We start from the raw sequence: 27,199 nt of genomic DNA, 5'->3' as shown, positions 1-27,199 counted from the left end.
ATGATAGAATATCCCAGCAGTACTTCCAAGAGTGTGATTTATACAGTCCACAACCGTGCACATGTGAGTCATTTCTTTATTATTTAACAAAGGCACTGTGTCCGATAAAACTACTACAAATTTGTTTGGTTAGCGAAAATAGCTTAGCACAGTCTGGAAACAACCACTCAAACGTTGATTAAACTTGGTCAGATATGTAAAGAGCCGATCAGCGAATAATCACATTGTTACCTTTCTAACCGTCAAACCCACAACAACACTGAAGCCAAAGCGTTGTATGTATATCAAATAATTACACTGATTGCACAAAGAATCTAATTTGAGTGGGTAGTTATTGCAAAATGTGATTCCTAGCTTATAAAACAAACAAAAAAGCTTCAAGTGCAATTAGGTGGGTGAAGGTTTCCTATTAATGTGTAAGTGAAGAGGAGAACTGTCAGTCATCTGCAGCCTGAGCACACACACTGATGTTAGACCACTGTGCCAGGCTGCTGTCAGCATCAATGATCAGGGGCTCTCTGTCTGTTTTAAATGACGAATACTTGGTGCTGCTAATTGCTTGTTAAAAACCACCGGCCACTTTTAAATGTTTCATTTCAGAATTACATACTGAATGTAACAATTGGTTAGTAATATTATTGTATTTGCGATAAGCTGCGCAGTGTTTTCACCGCATTTACAGCAGGTAATAGCTGCAGAAGCACATCAGAACTTGGAGGCGATTATGATAGAAAAATGTGAAACACAGAAACAAGATGAATGAATTTGCTCAGAACATACAAGCCACAAGCCTCACGTTTATTTGACAGTAAATAAAGAAAATGGTGTAACTGTGATAACTGCATAATGGTCACTGATAACATGAAAAAAAACAAGCAAACATTTAAAATCACAAGCTTTAAAGAGTGGTTAATCATTATTCACTGTGTGATTTACTAGAAGCAGAACACAACATTAAACATGGCCAGCACAACCGAGCTGATAACTGGCTAAATAAACACGGAGCTCGATAAGAAAGTATTACGTTTAAATGTCTGCATTGACAACAGGAAAGTAACAAAAGGCTCATTGACTCTGAAGAGTAATTTAACGTGGGCTAAAGTCCTGCTGCCATCTAGAGGTCAAAACTCACAACATGTTGCACGCTGCACCAATACTGCTGTATGACATCACTTTGGACACTGGCTGTTGTATTTGAGCGGTTAAATGATTGTATCAGACTACAATTAGATTCACCCAATCAAATAAGAGTTTACACCCCACTCTGAGTTTAGATGCTGCAGTTGGTGATTTGATTGGTCCACCATGATTCACACAGACTGTTCACGATACCGATAACCCTCACAGAGAACCCACCTGAGCTCAAACTGTTCACATGCTTATTCTCAAACTTAAATCCTTACTGTGGACCGACTGAATGAAACATTCACTTCCTGCATTGTCGCCACAGGTTGGGTCAGATATGTGGCAGAGTGGTAACTTTCAAAAATAAAAGATTTAGTTTGGGTTTACTCTTCAAAGTTAGAAAATATGTACACAACTTTCTGCAAAAAGGGAACAACATGTGAGAAACATGTTACCACATCTGAGTAGAAGGAGGATTAACATTAACGTAACAGATTATCTGAGGAGGAGGAAAATAAAAAGGGGATTGAAGCTCAGACCCTGAACATCTACCGTTTGCTACTTGAGGTATAACAGAAATGTTGGTAAGCCTGGCAGCTGTCCAGGGTCCATTTTAAGGATAATCTTTTCTATGTATGGCTTTGTGTTATAAGTTTATTTAGAGCGTTTATATATCTGCCTATGTATCCAAACACGTGACAAAAGTGAGAAGTTAACGCTATTGTTAGTATAAACGAATGTTAGGAAAGCAGGTTACAATATTTAAACATTGTCTATCTCTGCCACAGTGATATACTCTGGCATTAATCCAACTACAGCCAAACCACTGTCCTAAAGGTTTGGGCACTTGAGTGGTGAACAGGCACTGCACATCAGAAGACAGGAAACATGACAACATACCGTGAGGTAAATATGATCAGACAAGTGATTCAAATACCAACAATATCGTAATATACTGTAAATCTTACAATCACAGTGGGTGAAGATCTGTAAAGCCTGAAGGGTAACAGCTGTTTGTAAATCTGTCAAGTTACCTCAGAGAGAGAGATAAAAGTTGAACTAATCTAAAAGCAATTTTAAAAAGAGTTTTAAAAGCAAAGAGAAAAGAAAGGCTGCCAATTTCAGACCTTGCTCAGTCTACTGTGAGTAATTTAATTTATTGGGCTCTGAGCATTAGACGAGTGAATGTTAAATGATGAGGCCGGAGCTGGCACAATTTGATCTGCTCCAAAGGTGAATAAATGTCAACACCTGACAGAGAAGCGCTGCACTCCAAACTTCAGGCATTAAGACATTTAAAGAGCTCAGAGAAGAGATTCAGATTTTTCCTTAAATTTTTTGGGACCTTTTTCCAGCACTGAATATTGAAGACAGTGGTGTGTGGGTGTGTGTGTGTGTGTGTGTGTGTGTGTGTGTGTCTGTCTGTGTTTTCCTTCTATACACACTGCCACATTAAAGGTGGACTAACTCTGATGTTTGTCTCTCCCAAAAATAAAAAGACAACAACAAACAAAACACACAAAACAAAAGAAAACCACAAGTCTGCATTACATGACTTGTAGGACTGAGCAGGATTGCAGCATATAACCCTGGCGGACTAGTGCAGTTTTATATAAAGCAAAGTGTCTAACATAACTAAAAACAACAGAAGATACATACAGTCTGGTCCTTTAGGAGTAAGGCCCCAGCTTTGTTTTTCCTTTAGAAAATTAAAATCCTCTTAAAAATATAAAAAACCTCTTGGTTGGTGTCAAGTGTCTCTGGTCAAAGGCAGTTGCATAAGGGGTCAGAGGCTGAAAAACTGTTTTCATGCTTGAGGCAGGTATATGTCGAAGGACTGTGTGAAACAAGTCTGTGGGCTGACTCATCAGATGGCTGATTGGCACTGAGGGTTGGTCATCTTCTGGAGCAGAGGGATCTGTGGGATCGGAGGAGAGAAGGTGAGCTGGTGTTAATGGACAACAGAGAATAATAACAATAGAGGCCAGCACACATTTAGAAATTCAAGTCTCACTATCACACACATTTTCCACTTTGGAATAAATCTAAAACTAGAGGAGTCATCTGAAGAAAATGTAGGTGAAGTGTGGATGTTTATGTGAGACCTTTTTCTTATAAAAATATTTTATAATTCCATTACCTATTCATCAATGAGGTTTGGGATCATATTGTATCAAATCTTTTAGGAGAAACTTCAGCACCCCCCAGTGGCCAATAACGGTTACCAGAGGGCTGAAGATAAACTGATGGCTGCCATGATTTTTGGGAGAATATCTAAATCAACAAAAGCTACTTATTCTGACTCCTGACCTGTAATCCCACATGTACACAAAATGCCATCATACTGTGCAACTGCATGGTGCATTTGAAATGTAAAGCCTGATTATGAGAAACCTTAATAGTACATCTAGTGACAATAGAACTCATTTTTGAAGCTTGTCCAAATACATTTGGTACCGAATTTGGTAACAGTTGTGTGAAATTAGTTGGAGTACGATGCTGACATCTAATCACTTGAAGTTGATATGTTTAACATGTTAGCAAACATTTAGACATCCAGGAGACACTGAGTGATGTTGATCTGGAGTTGTGTTTGTATCCATCTGATGAATACAATTTCCTCTCTGATCTGGCCTCCACCAACTCTTGAGGGAAATATTTGGCCCTTCAGCAACTGAATGCTCCTCTATATTCACCAACTCGTGTGGTTGGCTCATCACAGTGGAATCTTAAAGATGTAAAAATGATTCATAGAGCTGAGCAGAAACTGCATAGTTGGATGATAATTTGCTGTGGGCTCATCACAACAAGCAACCTCTTTCATATTACACAAGGTCATTTGATCCTGTTATGACAAATATTGATTAGTGCAGCTTTAAACAAATAATCTTTTTTCCACACAGCCTGCCCGGTACTGAGACATTTTAAAAGATGTGGCTGAAACTGGGTGGACATTAAGTTCATGGCACAGGCCAACTTAGTTTTCACCACTGTATGTAAATGAATCCGAATCATTCCAAATTGACAGGCGTGTGCCCACTATAGGTAATTATCATTCTAGCACGCCTGAATTTCTCTAAATAAGGAAAGCTCTGTTTGGAGCGGTGCAGAAGTGGAGAGAGTTATCAGTCTTTGTAAAGAGGGACATGGTGGTAAACATATAGAAAAACTTTACTGTTAGTGAAATGTGAACAATAGTTTGAGAAGTAGAAGCCAAAAAAGGCAGAGGCTGGTAAACATATCAGTGGCACAACTGTTTGGAGCCTGAGTGTGAACCCTGTGTACAGGACATACATTGCAGCCTTTTCACATCTTATTTTTTGGTTCAAGAAGGTCAACCCCTCTTTCTTTTTTTTCTTGCCAATGATAAACCAAGCGTACATCTGTGTGGCATTCTCACCTTAGTCAGATCCACTCCAGTGAGGGCGTTGATGGACACGGGGAGTTCAGCTAATAGACGGTTCACCTCTCCAGTGACACGGCTGCCTTCTCCACTCAGGATGACAATCTCGTTGGTCCTGGACAGCGGTGCAGCCACCTTACCAGCAATCTAATAAAACACAAGGGGGCATGTGAACATTAGAGATGTTCCGATAACATTTTTTCCCTCCAGATACCGATCCAAATACTTGTGCTGTGGGTATTGGCCGATGCCGATTACTGATACCGATACCAGTGTGTTAAAAAAATAAAATAAAATCATACTACGCCTGCATGACTGTGATATGATTATCATTGTGGTAAGGCCTGGCTCAGGTTAAACCCTTTGTAAAACATGAATGAATACAGCAAATGGAAGCCATTTATTTTTAAATAGAACAGTATAAAACAGTTGTGCAACAGCAACTTAACTAAATAAATATAGGAATAATTATTCGCCGTCTTACTGGTGGGAACATCCACTGTGAAGTACTGCCAAACCGCTGACATGATGCGATAACGTTACCTCCTTGTAACAAGTGTCAGTTAATTTTTAATGACATGCATGTAAACCTGCCAGGCAACATAAGCAAAGACACTCTTTGTAAGTATTGACCATGGCAGATCGTGTCTCTTGTCATGGGACTTTCTGTTTACAAGGGACTAGCCAGGACAGACAGCTGCAGCTGATTCATAATTGATTTGTAATGATGAAGACTAATTTGTTGATGTTTGAGGATAAAAACCAATGCCAACTTTAGAAAACTAAAAGAATGTTTCATATTTAAAAAAACCCAAATATACTCATGTTTAATTGTCAGCATTCACATAGAAAAAGCTGCCTACAGACGACACAGATGACTTTTCAATCCACTTGTGTTAAATGAGACAAATAAATCGAACTGTCTAAATGTTGGTGAATCTTTTTAGAAGCAGTGGAGTATAAATGTACGACACAGACCTTGGGCAGAGCCTCGAGGACCAAAGCTGTCTTGGCAGCATCGCCGTACTGCTGGTAGGCTTCAGCTTTCAGCCTCATCTTCTCAGCCTCTGCTTTTCCCACCGCTTCGATGGAGGCGGCCTCGGCTTCACCGATGCAGCGGATCTTCTCAGATTCTGCCTGTGCAATCAGCACCTTCTTTATCCTGGTGGGAGGGTTAGAGAAGGACTCTTTACTCACTATAATTACATGTGCAGAGAGTCATTGCCCTTTTACAGCATCACAAAACATTAACTTTTAAAATGTGTCGTCGTCTTTTTAATCAATTTAAAAATGAGAGCATGTTTGAATCGTGTTTGGACTAAGAACTGTATCTCACACTGGGTTTTTTCTCACTTTTCTTGTGCGTCTTGTTGATCTTAATAAGGTCTGAGCGATGATAAGTAAGTGATAAACTGGCTGCCACTTTAATGGTGCTGTATAGTTTGATGGGAGTCATTTGCATGATGGCCTGTCATATATCATATTCTGTAAGTCAGTGGTTAACAACAGGGGGTCCAGAGTCCACAGGGGGTAACAGGAGGTCCTCAGAAAAAAAGGGAATCATTTATTTTTCACTATGATTTCATCCATAAGGAACACAATGGCAGAATGTATGACTATTTCGTTTATAGGTTTCACTTTCTGTTATAAAACATCTAAACACAAACAACTTATTTTTTGTCAGTTTGAGACCCCCTGCTGTAAGTAATGGTCAGTTTCTCTTGTTTCAGGAATTGTGTTGATATCAGTAGTATCTTAAAATCTTTCCCTCAAGCATGGAAAGTTGAAAAGTGAAACAATAGTGAGAGAGCTTTTGTATGTGTGACGACTCACTTCTGTCCCTCAGCCAGCTGCTGCATCTTGTAGGCTTCAGCCTCTGCAGGTCTCTTCACTGTGGCGATGAGCTCCTTGTCTGTACGGTCGATTTCCTTTTCCTCAATTGTAATCTGCTTCTTCCTCTGCACCACCTCAATTTCAATCTCCTCCAGACGGATCTTCTGCTGCTCTTTGGCAGCCTGCAGCTCATACGCCAGTTGAGCTTCTGCTTTCTAGAGGCAGGAAGTTGCTGTTAATATTCTTGTGTTTAATTGTTGGAAATATATCCTATCTAGTCTATTCAACTCATTTAACTCGTTACCTTTGTGTTCACTTCCTGGTTGAAGGAGGCTTTCTGCATTTCCAGCTCTCTTTTGGAGTCGGCCATTTTTGTGTCAGCTAGGAACTTAACATCCATCATTTCTTTCTTACACTCAGCTTCCTGTAAAAGGCATTATGCAAAAGATAATGACAGGCAGATGAATTAGCACTTGGAAGGTGTCCTAATATGATAGCTGTTAGCTAATAGCTATTCTCAATCACAGAACGATGCTTTCTAATCGCTCTTCTTTGTAGTTTTAATTTGCTCTTAAAGCTCCTCTTACCCTGATGCCAGCGTCTCTCTCTGCCTCTGCCACTCCGATGTCTGCATCTCTCTGTACTGCAGCTGTCTGAGTTTTTCCCAGCGAGCTCAGGTACTCCACTTTGTCATATACATCCTGTCAGAACATAAATAAATACAGAGGTGCAGTATGGTTAGTCATTAAATTATAATTATTCAAAAGATAAATGCAGAATGAAGAAAACGTGACGTCTCACACCTTGATGGTGAAGCTGAGGATCTCGATGCCCATGCGGCCGACATCGGGTGCTGCCACTTCTCGCACCAGGACGGCAAATTTGTCTCTGTCTTGGTAAATCTGCTCAACAGTTAGGGTACCTGTGATATAGAAATAAAACAGTGGTTAATGCCTTTCCTATTTAAATTCTTAATCCCCCTCCTCTGATGCAGCAGAAGTTTACAATACATTTATGTTTTCACTGTCACTCTGTAACATTACACACCTGTTACCCATTACCCACGTGTGTCCAGATCAAAGACAATTTGGACTGCCCACATTTGTTACAAAAAAAAGGCAAAAACAAGCAAAGACAACGCAGCTTAAAGGAGATACCCACCAAGGATGGCACGCAGGTGACCCTCGAGTGTCTGCAAGATGACACTCTTGATCTCCACGACCGACTTCCCTAGGAACTGCTCGCAGGCGTAACCCAGCAGTTCGTTTTCTGTCATCACCTTCACCTGGTGCCAGTGTGGACAAAGATCGTCAGCTGAATACACATCCACAAAAAACACGCACAACACCAATACAAATACAGGCAGGGGGTGTGGCACACATGAAAAAAAACATAAGTAGTAGCTCTCAAACTATTAACAAATCATTTTCTATCTGATCTGTTACCATACGTCATTATTATTTTCTCTTCACTTGTGCAGCATCAGTATTTTTTTAATGAATTCATAGTGCTGAAAGTACAAAAGTATACATTACATTTACATCTTCATTTAAACCAGTTTTTGTTGATGCGATTTTTGTTGAAGAACAAGTCAGATCTCTGCATCATTGATTGTGATAGAACAACATTTTGCACTGTGATGAACTGCTTCAATTATGATTATTATCACAGGAGAAAGGCATATAAACACACTATTACTTCTGGAGATGGAGATGTGATCACTGTAATTGTAATCTTGTACACAGTCACTATGCCTTATTAAAGAGTTTAGAAACAATGGAGTAAAGTCTGCATGGTGAGATAAATACAATGAAGTAAACAAACATTATCTAAAAGTTACTTCAGATTTCTTAGGCTTTCAATACACAATGATATGCATGTACAAAACAGCATTTTAGCAATATCTTTGGATAATACATTTTGTCCTAATCTCATATAATTAATCACAACATAGTTGATATGCTGATGTTTTCTGATGCACTCAATTGTGTGAGTGCCTGGACTTTAAAAGTGCAGACAGCAGCATCCTTGAATCAAATCATGTCACGGTAGGTAATCTGAAACTAGATGCCTTTCTTCTGTGATCAATATCACCAGATGCAGACCTGACTTCAAACCCATTCCTCTTAGACATAAGATAACAAGCAGAGCAAGAGTACTTGTAAATGGAAGCTGCTACGCTAATAACTTCTTAATGCACACATTTAAATGCAGGGATATATATTCCCTGTTTAGTTCTACATTTGAGTAATTACTATGTGGAAGAAAGTCCAACATCAAAGCTGGTTTCATGGTAATGTAGAGTGAATCATAAATCAGAAACTACTGTATGTTCCTCTTATAAAGTCAAATAACAGTGGACAGTATCATTTAAAGTTGAGGGAATTAAATCAGCGACACTGTTTACAATAAAATAAAACAAACAAGGGCAATCAGTGACAGTAAGAGAACTCGTTTAAGGTCAATCAAAAAAAGTGCAAGACAAAAGGTTTGGGATGACACTATACTCCACTGGAGCTGTAAGGAAAGAGAGCGTGAGCTGGGTCCTTAGGCGAGCGGTCTGCACATGGTTTTGTTTTGCAACATGCATTCATACAAGGAATAAGGGCAACACAATGTCAGGGAAGATGAACGTCATTCCAAGGAAACATGTCTGAAAACAAAAAAAAGCTGCAAGCCACCTGGACAACCACACATCAGGCACAAACAGACAGCAGGGGGAGCTGTGCTGCGGCCCAGACTGGAATAAAGACGTGTGTGCAATGGTGATATCTTGTTTACAACTCCTGATCTCTGACCTAACCCCAAATGTCCCTTCTGACGCCACCCTTCCTCCTGTTCACTTCATGACACACAACTGAAATACACAGGCACAGGAAATGTAAGAGAAAAACAATGCAATCCTAACTGTCCCTGACAACTATTTCCTCAATTCCTGTTGTTCCTCAAAGGTCTCAACCATCTCTGAGTATGTAGTTAAGTCAGAACGACATCATTGATTGACATTCTGCTCAGGTTTTGCAATAAACTCACTCGAATAGGTGCCTCTCTCTGAGCCTAAATGTGTGTTTCTAGCCTCCTGTTGCCATGGGACACACGTTCCACAATGGCTTTGGCTTAGGTTGGGCCAATCAAATGGTGGCATGGTGAGCCTCTCTGTGAAGTGAACTATGTGAGAGTGAGGGGTTGTTCAGCTCCAAACAGTGGGTGCATTGTCAGCATGCATGTAGGAAATCACAGAGGAACGCTGGCATTACTGTGGCCAGAAGATAATAAGGCATCCTCTTTCAAACACCAAAATGCATGCTGGCTAAAAAAAAAGGATAAATGAATCATAGCAGAATATCATTTGAAAACTGAAATACAGAAAATAGTTTTTTTATGCAAATGTGAAAATCCACCATTAAAAAAAAGAATCACTTTTTATTACACTTGTTTAGAAATTAGTCAGCACTTAATTACAAGGGAAAGTTTCCACAAGACAAGATGTCCATGACAGCTGTGACTTGTTGTCAGTACACACAACTGAATTTCCAACTGAACTGTCTGCAGTTGCATTGTGGGTAATGTAGGTTTTAAAATACAAGAAGAAAAACACGATAAAAAGACAATATGGCTCTGCTGGATTTTACTTTGAGTCCTTGTTATGGCAGTGCAATGCTAAGTACTTATTTCAATTAAATGTGTTTATTAATAACTTGAATATTATATTTCAGTCTCCTTGTAATTATCTTCACCTGTTATCTTTGTTTATATAATGAAGATTTTTGAAACTTTAAAGTACTGAAAAGTGCCATTAAACAACATCATTATTATACATTTAGTGACTATATCTTAATACTGTTAACTTTTATTGTGAAAAGAAAGTTACCCAAATGGCTTGTGGAAAAGAAAAGTGAATTTTATTTTAAGGTGGATTTTTTCTTAAACAGTTGTCAACCTAAACATTTTGTTGATTTTGACACTGAATGGGATCAAACAATAGCATACATAATTAACAAACAAAAAAAAAGAAGAAAAAAAGAAAAGAACAGAACACCACCAAAATGCACATCAGGCTCTGCACAGACCCCCTCTACTGTCACACTAGGACCCATATCAGACAGAAAATGGCACTGCTCCAACAAAACGCAAGGGGCTGCATTGGTGTGGGTGAGCTGCTACAGCTGTGTGAATATAAACCAGGAAGTTCAGTTTGACGGTTTCCCAAACACAAAGAAACTGGACAGTTTATGATCCTTACAAGCAGAAATGTACCACTCTGGACAGTCATCGCGGCAATAATAATCTCCACAACTGCATATCATAATCAGAAGAATTAGTGCAGTGCTGCAAGATATTCAATATTCTACTTGCTTGTATTTGATTGGCCAATTTACACTGCGCTCAGTGGTATCATTTAAATTAATGAGGACACTGCGTTTTTGGACACAGTGCTACTGTCAGTCTGACTGCGTCCTTGGTCAGATACAATAAACTAGGTGAACTCTGTCCACATATGAGCAGAAATCATGCAGACAACAGTTTGACCCAACATCTGTATGTGCATCTGTCTCATGTCAAAATCACACACACAAAAAAAATACAGGTGTGCATCTTCACTTGAGTCCTCTATGAAATTCCCCCATTTGCTGTGATTATGTGGTGACGCCAGAGGAAGAAAAAAAAAGAGGAGGTTGGGAAAGATGTGGGGGTTAGTGGAGTCTACTGGCATTCCCAAAAAAGTGTGGTGATTTACCTGAGCCACCCCAGTGACAGTAATAGCTACACCCTCCGCTGTCTCTACATCCTCACACTTGGGCTGCAGGGTCATAATCTCAAGCGTTATCCTGTGAAGAATGTGGAAAAAAAATAAAATAAAAATTGACATGTTCGGAGGGAAAGCAAATGAAGGGAAGGGCCAGAACACAAGGGGGGAAAAAACAGCACAAAGTGAACCATTCACCCAAGGACTCCAGATCACTAACAACGGAGTAAAATGAGATGCTATCCAGAACTCAAAGATCTCTACATTTAGATTGGTTTCAATTATTTTTTAAATAACTCAATTATTTTTTTGGATTGGATACCTCAAATCCTTTTTAGCCGTTTCTATAGCATTCATTTGGTTACCCCATTGCCAAAAGTGACTCAGAGTTCAGCTTTATGGCAATGCTCAAGTTAGTGACAGCTGAGCGTGTCCTTTTGTCTGCAGAGGGGAAAAAAGCCGTGAAGGTGAGAGAAACAGACACACAACGTTAGCTTGTTAGTTGAACCATTTTCCTGTGTCTTTCCTTTGGTCTCGGGCACCAGTCACCTGCTGCTTTTTTATTTATTTATTTTTTTTTTTTTGGGTCTTTGGAAATGCATTACCTGAGCCACCCCTGTCACATCCAGGGGAACACCCTCCGAGGTTTCGATATTCTCACAGCGACAGAGGATGGTCATAACCTCCAGAGACATTCTACGTAGGCAGGCGGGAGTAGCAAGAGGCAAAACAGTAAGTTGGACAACAGGTGTTAGGAATGTCAGTAACCAAGGTCAAAGAGGAAAAAAGGGAAGAGGGAGGGAGGGGAAAGACATAATCTGACCTCCTGTTTTGCTGTTTTAGCCCCAAAGGCTGTTTCATGTATGATCTGCTGCTGGTGACACCTCTTACAAAACCAGAATGGCTGCTCCAACACAGCTTCTCTCGTCTGTTAATAAATGTTTAAATAAACTGGGACAAAGAGCAAGATCCATGGATGAAACCTTAACTCTGTGTTGACAGGATTCTTGATCCCAGCGACTACTTCTACACAGAGATTACGAAAAGAATGTCTGCTACAAACTATCGTTATCGGCCACTTCACTACCAGCCGAGCGCAACTGTTTATATGAGATTATGTTGCAGAGCTGATAAAACGACCACAGCTGTTATTTTATAATAAATACTGTTGTCGGAGTCAGTTTTAGAGTGTAAGACATGGTAGTTACACTTGGAGGAGGAGACTCTCTGGTTCAGGGCTCCACCTCTCTCTCTTTTTTTCCCCCCGGAGGAATTGGATCAATGAGTCATAGGCCTGGACATTTAAGTGATTGCAGCATCACAAGCGGGAAGCCACACTTCACCCCCTCCCCTACTGTTTTTATGATACTGTCTAGCTTCTGGCTTTATGTGCACAGGGGAGCTGAAGTGGTCACTACTTCGGAGAAAAGAAGGAGCATCTCTCCTGTTCTCATCATCTGATAAAGCATCTGAAATGTGGACCAAACTGCACAGTAAAAATAGACAAGAGGGGATTCAGACAGCCAGTCTCTTAACAGGGATGGGGCGAGGGGGATGGGTGGGGTGATTTACTTAATTTCATGGTCAAGGTGTAGCGTTACATTTCCTAGCAACTAACAATGAAGAAGAGCACTTAGTAGGAAATGGGTTAACCGAAGGAGACACAGCGGGGCTGAGACAGGGTGAGATCGACACCAAACAAAGCAAAGCGGCTTCAGCAAAGTAGAAACAAAGAGGCAGAAAAACACTAACTAACATTTTTATTATAACCAGGAGCTCCAGAGGCAAAGGAGTATTACCATAGGTTAGTTTGTTTTCAAAGTATAATTCTTCACTATCTTTTACTGGTGGTTTTGTGATAGAGTAAAAACATCTCGGGTGATTGAGATTTTGAAGTTAAAAAGATAAATAAACTCAAACAACATTCAGATGTTTACACACTATCTTAGACCAGTTCATTTGTGATTACTGACATGTAAAATACAGGTTCACTGACATTAAATTAGCCACTTTGAACCAAGTACCACAATTTTACAGGGACATTTTATATGGGCATATTCTACATTGAGCATGTAGCTATAAGCTTTAAGGTCAAACAGTTTGCAGGTCCACAGAGTCTCTGTCAGTGTTTCAGGTTTTGTCTCTTGATTAGGACTAGACTTGATTAAGAAAATACTATTTTACTTTCTGGTTTCCAGCTCTGGCAGAGAGACAATTCAATTTATTTGAATATAATCAAATTAATGAATAATATATGCAAATTATTTACAGCTGCTTACCGTGTGTTTTTAATTTGTTAATTTGTTGTTGTAGTATCAATGGTTAGGAATGTGAGAGGTCAACATAACAAGGTTAACGGTTACTGTTTTGTAAAACATTACTTTGACCTCGCCATTATGTGCCATTTGTTTATCTTCCCAGTATTATCAAAGAAGCTGAATTCGGGGTTGCATTTAAAAGCAGCGTACAGTGGTGAGCAGCTATGTTTACACATCTGGTAAACATTCATTTTTTATTTTAATGTTGTTTGCCTCAATTCACCATAAATAACTTGTTTATTCTTCACTGAAGTGGATGTGGATAGGAAAGAGAAAACAACATTTCTTTTTGTCTTGCTGAAAAATAACTGTGTCAGGGTATCTGCAGTTCGCCAACACGTCTAAACATTTGACTTTTTTAAACTACCTACACACAAAAACTGAAAAAAGTTTAATACTAATTGAAGGATCAGCTGCCCATCATCATTTACTATTATACACTAACAAACACAAAGAGACCCCATAAACCTAGTACACTACCTTAATAAAACCTGATCAGATACAATAGTGACACTTTCTGTCGAATAAACACACACATACACATTTATAAATATAAACCTGTATATATAGATATATGTATATATGGTGATGGGGCAATGGGCAATGTAGTTTTTAGTAAACATCAATCAGACAAAATTAAACAGAACATCTGTTAGGAACTATTTTAATCCATGGATTAAAACACACTTGGTGCCCCTTGTGAGTATTGTATTTACAGCCCCATGACAGTGTAAAGTGTATATGTGATTGACTCAAAATAAACTACAGTGCCCATGTTCATATCAGAAGCAACATATAAACCACTGCCACACTGTGACTTACTGAAGAGTTTTAAGCACAGAGGAATCAACAACCTTCACTACACACAAAACCTGTCAACAGGATCCTTTCATTGTTGGTTTACTCTATTTATTGTTTAACAAAAAGAAAACTTATCATTTAATTCTATCTGCTTTATAAATAATACGATACAGTATTTTTTTTGGCTTGATGGTGGCATTGGAAGAAATGTCAGGAGATGAACAAAAATTACAAATCCTCCTCTGGTGGTGTCAGACATCTATATCAAATGTAATGGTCATCTGACCACTAGTTCAGATACTCCCCATGGAAGAAACCGATGCACTAAAATACCCTTACACCCCCTCCATAGCATTGGTAAGCACATGGAGTACTGTAGAAAAGAGACGTGCTCTTCAGCCTCTTAAATAATCCCTTGCAGATTAGGACTTGTAATAACTTTGTAAAGAATTTTTTTTCAGCCTGTTGCGTGTACCTGCAGATACCCTGCTCTTAAAAGCTTCCTAACCGAGTTTGTCAGCTTTGTGCCACCTGACACTCATTGGCTCAACAGGACTTTTCAGCAGTTTTTATGGTTTGTGAGTAATATGCGGCCTCGGAGACAGAGCAGACATGTCTTACCTCTGGATGTCAGAGATGAGCCACCAGGCCCAGGCCCAGCCTCCCACCATATACGTCTTCTGATCTGAGCCACAGCAGCCACCTTGGAAACAACACAGATGACATGGATGTCACAAGGGTAATAGATGACGCATACTACCATCACTGTTAATGAAGGCGTGAGCTGGAATTACAAAGTGTTTCATTAACAGTCACATGATCACCCCAAATGTGAGAAGCTTTCACTTAACCACAAACACCCACATGATGTATGTTCCTACTGCTATGAGCAGTTTAGACCTTTAACATAACTACTGCTGGATGGTCATTCATACAAACAGATCACCATATTTGTTCAATCAGAAGAAATACACCTAATGAAAAAGTTTATTTATTTATTTAGCAGATTCAGTTTTGAATCCAGAGAAGTGCAGAATTACTGAGAAGACAGTGACCTGGTTTCATGCTTGTTTCTCAGGGTGGTGATCATGTGCTGCTAAAAAATTCATAAAAAACCATGCATGTCTTCCAACCACAGTCCCCACAATGTTTGTTCATTTAGGAGAAAGTCAGGCACCTGTGTTTTCCGGTACGACTTTTAATCTCTTGATGTGACTTTACCTCTGCCAGCGTACTGTATCTCAACTGCAACACATGTTGACTTTCTCTAATCGAGCCGTGTATGTGTGTGTATGTGTGTGTGTGTGTGTGTGTGTGTGTGTGTGTGTTGTCAATGTAAATGCTCTCAGTGCTCCGCTGTGATATCAATGGTTCGCTTGGCTTTAATCAGCTTTGTCAAACACAAATCAAAACGTGTTTTATCTGACTGTGGCCGTTCATGTGATTCAATGCAAACCAATGCAAATCAATTCAATTCAAACACCACAATAAACTGTTCTGATAAATAAAATATTCTCATAAAGCAAAATAACACCTACAGTAAAACATATATTTCTGCACAAAACACACACTTTTATATTCTTATATTTATATTTACATTAAACAGAAATGTCTAATTCCACAGCTACATGTGACGTCAGTCCCGTCACCCTCTCCACACGCAGCGCTGTAGAAACTGTAGCAACAATTGTTTTAAAGGCGCTGGGAGATATTTCCAGATATGATGAAAGTTTGTTTAGGCAACACGTATCAGTCCTGCTCATTGGCTGTCGTGTGATAGTTTAATCTGGAGTGTTTAGTGTGACATTCCCAGCTGTCACACGTTAACTGAGGATGGGGAGGAGCCGGACTATCTTTACGGACACATACTCCCCCGACAACCAAGCATTACAGCAGCTCAACATATTGACGCATGTCTCTCACACACACACACACACACACACACACACACACACACACACACACACACACACACACACACATTATTTCTTAACATTTTAATAATAACTGTGTAAATGGAAAAAGACTAAACTTGTATAAATTTAAAGCAGAAATCTCACTTTCTCCCACAGTAGCCCATTCTGTTCCCCATTCTTCACATTATATAAATAATTGCACTTCCCTGATGTGACCGAACAAAATCCCATAGGAAACAGTAGCATTGTATTGTGCAGGCAGAGCAGAAGGGATGTATAGTGCTTGGAAAAAAACTCAACTCAACACTATGATGGTGACCTTTTGAGCTAGTCTGTCATGCTAACTTTTGAGTTTCCAGATTGACCTCTTTCTTCCCCCAAACTACGCGATACTGTAAAATATGAACATTTAATGTATAAATATTTACTTTTTTAATCAACACAAGCAGAATGTTTTTTTGAAGCTTTTTTTCTGCCATTTGTTATGACGACAAACTAAATCCTGTGGATTACAAGTGCTGTTTTAATGAAAGAATGTGGGCGGGACAGGCTTTTACTATTAAAATCCAGCTGACTCCTGCCAAATGCCATCGCCAACTTAAGTGGTAACAGGCTAAAGACGGACCTATAGAAAAGCTTGGAACCACACACCATTTTAGCTCTAGTTGCTCTAGTCTTCCCCGGGCATAACTGAGATTCCACACTGCATTCACTCCAAAGCGGCGGCGGCGGGGGGGGGGGGGGGGGGGGGGGTGGTGCTCCATGGGAATGAATGAGAATTTACACAAGCTAAAAAAAATCCTGTCATCATCTTCAGTTTTCCTGATGAAGTGTTTGGTTCTTGAAAAGTGAACAAGTAAGCCTTTCCTCACGTCATGAAGTTTTACCTGCAATATTTTAAATTTGGCCCCCCACAAAAATGATTAAACCTGCTTTGGCACCTGACTACTGCAGAGCACTTTCTTCTCACACTATGGCATTAATCTTGAAATCAGGATGTGAATCACCCGCCCACTGTCCTCTTTGCCATTTATGTTCCTCTATGTGGTGACTGGCCCTCGCTTAAACGTTTGTTCACAATGGAAAATCCCAAAGCCTTTTCTCTTTTTTTTTCCATCAAAAGACGGGTTAGACTGGAATCTGCCCAATCAGACGCAGTTACAAAAGAGCGCTGACATTTTTTTCTGCATGAGCTGCCCTATCACATTAATAGACTTAGGCAAGCCTTTAAAACAAAAGGTTAAAGTTATTTGATTCCTTAAAAAATGGGGCCCGGAGGCCACCAGGGGGTTCGTATGAGATTATTTGACAATGCCGCAACATGACAAAACAGTTTTTCAGTTTTGATCGAACACAGATGTTACTGACAATTTACACCATGAGTGTTGTAATCAGACATGTGACTCTCTGAAGAGAATCCATGTAAATTTAATGGCAGCCTCTCTGACACAATAGTGGGCCCTGGTCTCTGAATGTTTACACCAGGGTCCCTTGTGAAAAAGAAAAGCCTTGTAGGGCCCCCTGTGTCAATGCTGGTAGAAGCACTGGCTGACAGAGACACAACAAACTGTGTGGTCACTGCAAACCTGACTGCGACCAGGAAGAGTATCATCGCTGCGCCTGACTCTAATTGAATTTAGCTGTATTCCTTCTGCAGCAGACAGCCGCCATATCCCACCACCACTGTCCAAGGAAAAACAGCCATAACGTTAACTAATTACAAATTTTATCTTATCTACATCTCAATCCTTATATTTATCTCTATATCGACTGCTTAACAATAACAGAGTGCACCTGTGAAAGCCGCTTCGTGATTAAACGCTACACTTGGCTAAATGAAAACATATGTGGGACCAAACCCTCAAAACAGCATCGACAAAACACATTTTGTGAGGGATATTAACATTAAAACAGAGACAATAGACATAAATAGCAGTTTTTTCGTCGTAAAGGTTGAGTAAAAACCGACACTTTATGATTTTAGTTAACGCTTTAGTGTCCACGGAGGAGGGGCGACCTGTTAACGGCTAACATTACCGTACGTGAACGCTGACTAAGGTGGTTTGTTATTATACTATATAATATCATTATAACAACAAATGGTAGTCAATGTACCGAGTAACGCGCTGTTTCAGGTATAAGCAGTCACTTGGAATAAGAGGTTAGCAGTAGGGCTGTATTTTCTCTCGGCACCGTGTATGTTAAAGCAGCCATAACGGGCATATTGGCCATATACGTTCACGGTTAACGTACCTGAAACCACCAGGGCCTCGTTTGGTCCAACGGTGTGGCAATTTCCCATTTTTACCGACAGAAGAACAGACTATCCAAAACTACTCGATTCCCACAAGAATAGCGTTATTGTACACACTGATTTTTTTTTCTCTCCTTTTCACCTCACCGTGGTTTTCTGCACTACATTGCAGTCAAAGCTCCACGCCCATCGATGATCGTTGAGGCGTTTCAAAATGGCGCCGCTTCCGCTTACGACTGTGAAAATAAAAGTCGTGCTGTAGTCGAAATTTCTTTGTACATTTATTTTGGAACCTTACATTGCCCAACTTCCGTTCCAGTTTTTCTGCCGCTTGACTTCACTGGTCAGATCCCCCTCCCCTCTCTGCCCATATTCTCTGCTGACCCTCTACAGCGAGGATGTGAGATAGTAATAATAATAATAATAAAGGCGTGGTTGTCCTCTCACGCGATAAACAGTAAAGGACCAGTGTCATTTCCCAGAGTGTGTGCGCGTGCTGGTGGGATCACTTGACTTCGTGTTCAATAACCTGATTACACACTATTGATCTCCTTTGGTATTATTAAGGCGGTCACGGATTCCCCGCGAAATGTGTCATGAGCCGCAATGACACGCCCCTGACAATGTAGGGCGTGTGCTGTTGTAGTGGTTCTCAAAGTGGGGTCCGGGGTCCTTGAGGGGGTTCAAGGAGTCCCTGACAAAAAGGGGAATCATTTATTTTCATTATAGTTCCATAAATAGGTAACACAATGACAGAATGTGTGAATATTTTGGCCTTGGGTTTCATACACTTTCTGTAGTAACACATCTAAAAGCAAAAATCTTATCAGATGGGGGTCTGTGGTCTAATTTGTGTCAGTTTAGGAGTTCTTGATGTGAAAGAGTTTAAGAGCCATTGTACTATTCTACAACTGTGGAAGCCTACACTGTATGCAAATTGAATGAAATTTGAAACCCTCAGTCCTCAAGCCCATCCAGGGAAAAAACAAACAAAAGAAAAGCTTTACCACCCACACGATTCATGTACAATTGAACAGTATAAACTTTCATTCCTAGGACAGAGTAAAAGCATAGATATTCAAAGCAATATGCTCCTAATCGAATTTGTGCATTTACAAATATCTGCACACTCATTACCTCTGACATTCAGCGCTGAACATAGGTTTACTGGCGAATAATAACACAGAACAGGCGTGGCATGCTGCAGAGGTGGCACTGTAATCAAATACCAGTGTAGAAGATCTGCATGACTGGTTTTGAGAGAGGATAATTACACCTTAGCATGTGCCTCTACAGGCATGGTATGCAAGATGAGAAAACTCTGGGGTCGGGAACAACAAATCATGATTTCGTATTTTCATCACAGTGATAACCCATTTTCTTCTTCTACGAACTTCATTCAGTTTAGTTTTTCCATCTACTCCATATCAGTGCAATCACATGGTTGTCATGTTTCCCATCTGTCTGTCAGATGGATTTATGAGTGCTGCTCTAGCATAATAAAAGGACAAGTCTTGCTCCAGGGCAGGAAATGACTGGGAATATAGCCCAGGACCACAACCCATATTGACTCACAACAACCAGCATGTGTATATCCTGCACTGCAGCCTCTGGCAAGGTTGTCAAAATACCTTAAAGCTACATTCATAAACATTCCTGTGCAGACGCCACAGACATAGCATTGAAACCTGCTTCATCCTAGAGGGCTGCTTTTTTTTGGGCCATGATCTCTCATGAGGACAGGACTGCCTTGATGAGGGCGGTGATGAGGGGCCTCAACAACAATCCTAAAAATGAAGGGCCCCTCCCCACAAGATGACAAAAGGAAGTCATGGACAGTGTCCAAATTCCTTAATTCAACATCCTCTCTTCAAAAACTAATTTACCATTATACTGGAATATTGGATTAAGGTGAGACAGTTACTAAAGTGGTGCATGAAAAGTGATTCAAACCCCACTCAGGCCGTTTTCTTCTGTGCCCACTCTGTCCAGCAGGTGGCCTACAAACACAAACAGACTCACATACAGACTCAGAAAACAGGGCTGGAATGTAACTAAGTACATGGTTTTGAGGTAATTATACTTTACTTGAGTATTTCCATTTTCTGCTACTTTACAGGTCTATTCCACTACATTTTAGAAACAAACGTAAAACATCTGTTATATATTCTTTGTTATACTTAAATTAGACTATTCACCAGTATAAGTTGCATTAGTATTGTATTTTTATCAAGTAATATTAGCTCTACCATGACAGCATAAATATGCAGCTTATCACATCAATTAATCCACTATCATTTGAATATTATATATGATACATGCAGGATGTGTTTTTTGTGAGTTTCGGGCCATTGTGGTTTCTCCTACACACATGAAAGGACAGCAAGATGCCACTAAATCCTACATACTGCACCTTTAAATAAGATTTTCAAAAAATTCAAGATTTTTACTTGTAATTGAGTATTTTTTCATTGTGGTATTGCAGCTATTACTTAAAGTTTAAAAAAAATCTGAGTACTTCTTCCACCACTAGTCAGAGAATGCTAAGAATACTGACTCTTCTTTAGATTTCCACCCTGCACACTTCAAATTTCCTCAGTGTCTTTACATTTATGTTGATACTGTTGTCAGCAGAACATAATGTCTAATATCCAATCACTCAACTTCATCTTCAACTGTCTACAAACACTAATATTGTGAGTTGTTTTCATATTGTGAGACATTTATATTAATACTGCACGTTCTCTCTAATATGCCAAGATGATAATAACACTGTACAGGCCTATTGATCTCCCATGACTAATATAGGACAATAGAGGAAATCAATAAATATCAAATTGAGTCAAATTGCAAAGACAAGTGCAAACAACATAAAGCTAATTGACCAAACAAACCTTTAGAAAGATGCTCTGTTAGAGCACTGCATAGCACAGTAGTATCTCTATATCTATATCTATATCTATATCTATATATCTATATCGCTACAGGAAAGTGGTTTTTAGAGCGTGAAATCTGTGGGGCACGATTGCACAAATGCATTTTCAGCACGTTTTGCTGGGAACAAATTGTAAACTTGTCGAATTTCATGTGTGACACATTGCAAATATGTAACAAACTGGTCTAACTAGTAAAATACTTGAGAAGAAACAAAGTGTCCCTGTCTGCTTCTGCTTTTACTGCAGGGCTTTGAGTTTGCTGTTGCTGTAAAGATATTGGTGTTACAGAAGCAGAGTTTGTAGAGTCCATAAAATGTTAGAGATATATAAGAGTAATCAAAATAGTAATTTATGATTTTTTTTAAAAAGATGAGAGTGTATGTCCTGTCTTTTTTCTGTTGCTTGAGCCTATTCATCCTACAGCTAACTTCTGGTAACATGCACTTGAGATAAACTGAGTTAATGTACTGTCAATGCAAAATTGAGAAATTCCACACTAACTTATTTAAAAAAAGGTTACAACAATGTAAAAAGGTTAGTCTTTTCACATTGAGCTTGGAGAGTTAGATTGAGTTTTAATTGTGTGTTGAGAAGTACTGTATATTGTTTAAAAGCAGCTTTTATAAATAAAATTTTCACATTTATGAAACCACAAACCTGATAAGACACTTTGACACAACATTTTTCTTCTTTGTGAACCAGGACGCCACTACTGCCGCATGCTGGACAACATAGCCAATGCTGCTAAGCTAATCATTAAGGATAATAAAAGGTTATATCACCCAGTGTCACTTAAGTCACCGCCAGCTTTTCCATGGAGTCGGCCCGGACGAGCAACAGAGATGACAGGGGGAGCAGACATGGACGAGCAGCACAGCAGACCGACATGGAGCAGGCAAATAGAGTTCACTCTGGCTGGCATCGGCTGCGCTGTGGGTCTGGGCAACGTTTGGAGGTTCCCTTATCTTTGCTACAGGAGTGGAGGAGGTGAGAAACCAAGCTGACATTTCATCCTCAAACAAAAATTACACCAGACCACCCTTTACACTGACTATAGGATACAATGCACTCAGGTCTCAAGACAAAATGTGTGAGCATCACCTCAAGGACTTGCTCTGTAGTGATTCTCATTGTGTTGAAAAATGTTCAAATTATGTTTGTAGAAATATGTGTATTACATGTAAGTCTATGCTGTATTCAGAAATGTACTTATTGTATATATTTATATTATTTTTTAATAAATGTATTAATATATATTAATATTAATCTTATGCAGGAATTCTGCATGCACAGTAAAAAACATTGGTTTACAAACATACCTCACCTACATTACCAGTTACCCAAGGCAAGAGATAATACATGTGTGGTCAACGTGTCGTCCACAGAAGTTAAACATTAGAGGGTACCATAAACCTTGCTGAGTTGCAACATCTTGTCAAGAAAATGTGTGTTGTCGATGACTCAGCGTCACGTTCTTCCAGGTGCCTTCCTGGTGCCATACTTGCTTATGCTGGTGGTGTTGGGGATCCCTCTGCTGTACATGGAGCTGACTGTGGGGCAGTACATGAGATGGGGGCCTGTCCGTGCTCTGGCTAATGTCTGTCCACTGTTAAAAGGTACTACGTGGTCTGACTGAAATATTTCAAGTCACTGAAAGAAAGAAAAAGGAAAAAGAAAGTGACGTTCATTTTGTTTGTCCCTCAGGAGTGGGCATGGCATCCGTGGCCATCTCCTTTATCATGTGCACCTACTACAATGTCGTCATCACCTGGGCCCTTTATTATCTCTTTAGCTCCTTCCAGGCACCTCTACCCTGGCAGAATTGCAACAACACCTGGAACACACCTAACTGTACCAATCATGCCACCAACAGCAGCTACTCGTCCACAGCCAGCCAGGAGTTCTTCAAGTACATTTCACTGTGTGGGAGAAAGCAGCGCTGGGTCTCAGACTTACAAAACCAGACTAGATAATGATTAGGTTATGGCATATATCTCCCTTAACCTATCTCAACCTCAGGAAATTGTATCACTAAACTGATTAAGCTTAAAATCATTATGGAAGCCCATATTATTATGTGAGTCACGTGACAGATACCAGTCCAAGTGATAAGATAGAGCAAACAGATCAAATATACATAGGAAAGTGTGGTGTGTGTGTTCAGAAGCCTTAAAGGTCAAACAGATGTTGATTTCTCCAGAAGATATCTTCCAGATGCTGATCTTTGGTTTTGAAGTTGATAGACTGAGGCAGTACTTGAATTAGCTTTTCAATGTGCAGTGATGCCACTCATTTTTCATTGTGGATAGTGACAGTGAAGTGAAACCTCGAGTTTTCCAATTGGTTTACTCATTAACTTAACAGCAGTTAGTGCATAAGTTAAATGCAAGGTGTTAGCCAAGTCACTGTTGTGAGTGTTAGTACAGTGTTACTTTAATAAAAAGCCCAAAATGGAGTCCTGTGGGACACCGCCACATGCCTATCTGATTAATAAATATTACGCAATTTAGTGACATTTTAACAGGGAAGACTTCTGGGACCCAGCTGTCTGTTAAAGGCTTTAGTTTGGGGGCATAATGTCAGGATTAATGTAGAATTCATTGTCTAAGAGAATGTTAGTAAACCATTTTCATTTCTTTTTCTTCTATTCTTGGTTTCTTTGAAGAAATAAGATGTTGGAGCAGACTGGGGGAGTGGAAGAGGCAGGAGTGTTAAGGTGGGAGCTTTTCCTCATTCTCGTGCTGGCTTGGATCCTCATTTACTTTTGCATCTTTAAGGGTGTGAAATCCACAGGCAAGGTGAGCGGGAAAAGAGAGAGGAACTGACACAGAAACAAAGAGGAACGAAACAACAACCCTTCAATATGTTGTTTGTTTCTGTGTGCAGGTGGTGTACTTTACTGCTCTGTTCCCGTATGTTATCTTGATTGCCCTGCTGATTAATAACGTGCAGCTTCCTGGAGCAATAGATGGGATAACCTTTTTCATAGTGCCAGAGTGGGACAAGCTGCTCTCAGTGGAGGTAAGAGAGGAGGAAAATGAAGGAGTGGAAATAATAACTACTGGTCAGTCTGACCTGCTTGGCACAGGAGAGCAGAGATAAGATGTACATTGGTATTAATGTTGCATGGATATTTATGATTGGTACAGGAAGTGACTGATAATGATCAGCAGTTTTGGATGTGTTGCAGGTTTGGGTTAATGCCGCAGCTCAGATTTTTAACTCCATCGGGATTGGTTTCGGCTCCCTCATGGCCATGTCCAGCTACAACTCCTTCAACAACAACGTTCTCAAGTAAAAATCCACTCAGTTTTTCCCTCCCTCAGCAGTGCCAATAATGATGCCTGGGCAGTAAGAAAGTGACATAACGACGTCTTCTCCACCACACAGGGACACCCTGACTATATCCATCATCAACTCTGTCACCAGTATCCTGGCAGGCTTCGTCATTTTCTCTGGTTTTGGATACATGTCTCACCTGCAGGGCATTCCTGTCAGCGAGCTGGCTGTAGATGGTAAGAACAATCTCAGCTCATATCTTCAGCTGCAGTGAGATTGGATTAGAGAGTGGTGAATGTTTTCTAAAAATTACATCAATCAATCATCTTGTTACATTTCTTACAGGTCGTTTTAATAATTTGCTTTATTAATTCTGACTATGGGAAAGTGAAACCAAGCCACAACATATCAATTGCAGTGTGCCCAATACAGGCCTGAAGCATGTGTCATACTGCAAATTACCTGACTGTTTTTCATCTTTAAAAAAATCAGCTGTTTCTCACAATTTTCATCATAGTTCTCACTCTTTAGGATGGTCGCGATTGACTTTTTTCAGTCAACACTGTTACTCTGACATCTTGTGTGTTTGTGTATCTAGGTCCAGGACTGGTTTATGTTGTTTACCCACAAGCCTTTGCCAACATGCCAGTGTCTCAGCTCTGGTCCGTGATGTTCTTCTTCATGCTGCTATGCCTTGGACTGGACAGTGAGGTAGTTTATATGTGTAAAAATTGGATTATTTTCACTAATCTTATACAGTTATGATTAATGAACTCTCTGTATTTTGCCAGTTTGCAATGGCTGAAGTAATGGTGACCAGTCTCATGGACGAATTCCATCAACAGCTGCTTAAATTCTTCAAGCATAAGGAGCTGTTTATTCTTGCGGTTTGCGGTACAGCATGCCTTTTTGGGATTCCTTGTGTCATGCAGGTACGGGTTGCAAATTACTGGATGGATTGGAATTAAATTATAATTTAACTTTAAGGTCCCCAGTCTTGCTTACATGTTGTCTTAAAGAGTGCATCTCTGTCCAGATGGGGATCTATGTTTTCCAGCTGATGGACCATTACACAGCCATAGTGTCCATCATGTTTCTTGCGTTCTTTGAGGTTATAGCCATCTGTTGGTGTTATGGTGAGATTAAAACACTCAGTTATATTCCTTTTCTCAGTGGCAAGATAATACGATGATGCACTTGACACCAAAAGTAGACACATTGCAATTTTTCAGACTCTGTGTAATATGCAAATAAAATATGTATGGCTGTTTGTCTAACGTACATTTCCATGTGCAGGTGTGACTCGACTTTCAGACAACCTGGAAGAGATGACTGGAAAGAGAGCAAATATCTTCTTCAGGCTGTGTTGGTTAATAATTGCCCCTTTACTGATCACTGTGAGTTAACAGGCTTTTTGTGTCAGCATGATTTAGTTTAAAGATTTATTTCACCTAAAACAAAACAGAAATCCCTCTATATGGAACTAAACTTAATGTTTCTTTTTGCTGCAGGTTATCCTCATTTTCTCCATCATCCAGTTCAGACCGGCCCGCTATGAAGACTATGTCTTCCCTCCCTGGGCTCAGGGGGTCGGCTGGCTCATTGCCATGGCCTCCATCATCTGGATTCCTTTGGGTGCCATTCACACATTGTGGGTGTTACCTGGCTCATTCATGCAGGTGACATACATTTACCACTTATTTTGTCCCTCTCAAGACTTTACAAGTGATATCCATCAAGCAGTATGTCATTATCACGGATACATTTCTCACACAGAAACTGAAGCTGTCCATCACACCATACTCCCTGAATGAGACGACAAAAACGCCATATTATGAGAATGGAGGAAACAGAGGAGGTGGATATCCAGTCATGGCGGTCACCAGCTCCATCTCTAAACTTGACAAACCTCCTATTGAGACAAACTTCTGATACTGCTGTGTTTTGCACTACTAGTGTTTATCTAGCTACCAGCTGCGACTGAGTTTTAGTAAGTTAATCAATAATTATTACTTGCCATAAGGTTAAAATCTTTAACAAACCTCTGGTGAGAAAGTTAAACAGGAATATACTAAAAAAAATAAAAATGTATTGGTTCATATCTGCCATGCAGATAATTTAAAATGGCCATTTTTGTGAGCCAGTTTGTTTAATTTATGATATTTTGTTGAATCGCTGCTCATTTTTATTGTAAGATGTTGTGGACAATCTGTTTAGAATCTGTTGTTGTAAGAATCTTAATCATCTGACCCACACTTCCTCGGTTACTGCTCTCACTTACACTTGGCCTTGACAAGAGTGCCCTCTTTTGGCCTTGTCGGTCAATGCAATTATGAGTGTTAATAAATCTGAGATGAGGTACAATATTTATATTTAGTAGATAACAGAGCTTAACTTTTATATTGAGCCATGCTCCTAAAAAACAACCAACCGCTGTGGTTTATGCAGGGTGGCTCATGTATTAGGGCATGGCTGATGGTTAACAGAGGAGTGCAGGGGTCATTCAACTTATTAGCCGTGTAATAAAAAAACATGTCACAAAGTCCATTGCTTGAATGTTATTTGGGCAATAAAAGTTAGGTGCAAC

At 39.8% G+C, this 27,199-nt stretch overlaps 2 protein-coding genes across 2 annotated transcripts; one reads left to right on the top strand and one right to left on the bottom strand.

Moving 5' to 3' along the window:
- Positions 1–347: 347 nt before the first annotated feature.
- Positions 348–18,560, bottom strand: LOC133993694 (flotillin-2a). Its single transcript, XM_062432706.1, has 11 exons — positions 18,397–18,560; positions 14,849–14,930; positions 11,100–11,190; positions 7,523–7,646; positions 7,165–7,283; positions 6,949–7,062; positions 6,666–6,785; positions 6,362–6,576; positions 5,507–5,690; positions 4,526–4,675; positions 348–3,043 (listed from the first exon to the last, which is right to left on the bottom strand). The coding sequence occupies exons 1-11, from the start codon at positions 18,443–18,445 to the stop codon at positions 2,993–2,995; spliced, it is 1,299 nt and encodes a 432-aa protein (XP_062288690.1). The 5' UTR covers positions 18,446–18,560; the 3' UTR covers positions 348–2,992.
- A 3,633-nt stretch (positions 18,561–22,193) lies between these two features.
- si:ch211-283g2.1 (sodium- and chloride-dependent GABA transporter ine) lies at positions 22,194–26,544 on the top strand. The gene is made up of 13 exons (XM_062433596.1): positions 22,194–22,320; positions 22,815–22,949; positions 23,038–23,242; positions 23,999–24,131; positions 24,220–24,354; positions 24,524–24,627; positions 24,724–24,848; positions 25,211–25,323; positions 25,404–25,544; positions 25,649–25,748; positions 25,909–26,009; positions 26,124–26,291; positions 26,389–26,544. Exons 1-13 carry the CDS (start codon positions 22,194–22,196, stop codon positions 26,542–26,544), a joined length of 1,743 nt encoding a protein of 580 aa, XP_062289580.1.
- The last annotated feature ends 655 nt before the right edge of the window (positions 26,545–27,199 follow it).

The sequence above is a fragment of the Scomber scombrus genome, chromosome 14 (assembly GCF_963691925.1).
Source record: "Scomber scombrus chromosome 14, fScoSco1.1, whole genome shotgun sequence".
Taxonomy (NCBI): domain Eukaryota; kingdom Metazoa; phylum Chordata; class Actinopteri; order Scombriformes; family Scombridae; genus Scomber; species Scomber scombrus.
This window is presented reverse-complemented; position numbering and strand designations above follow the sequence as displayed.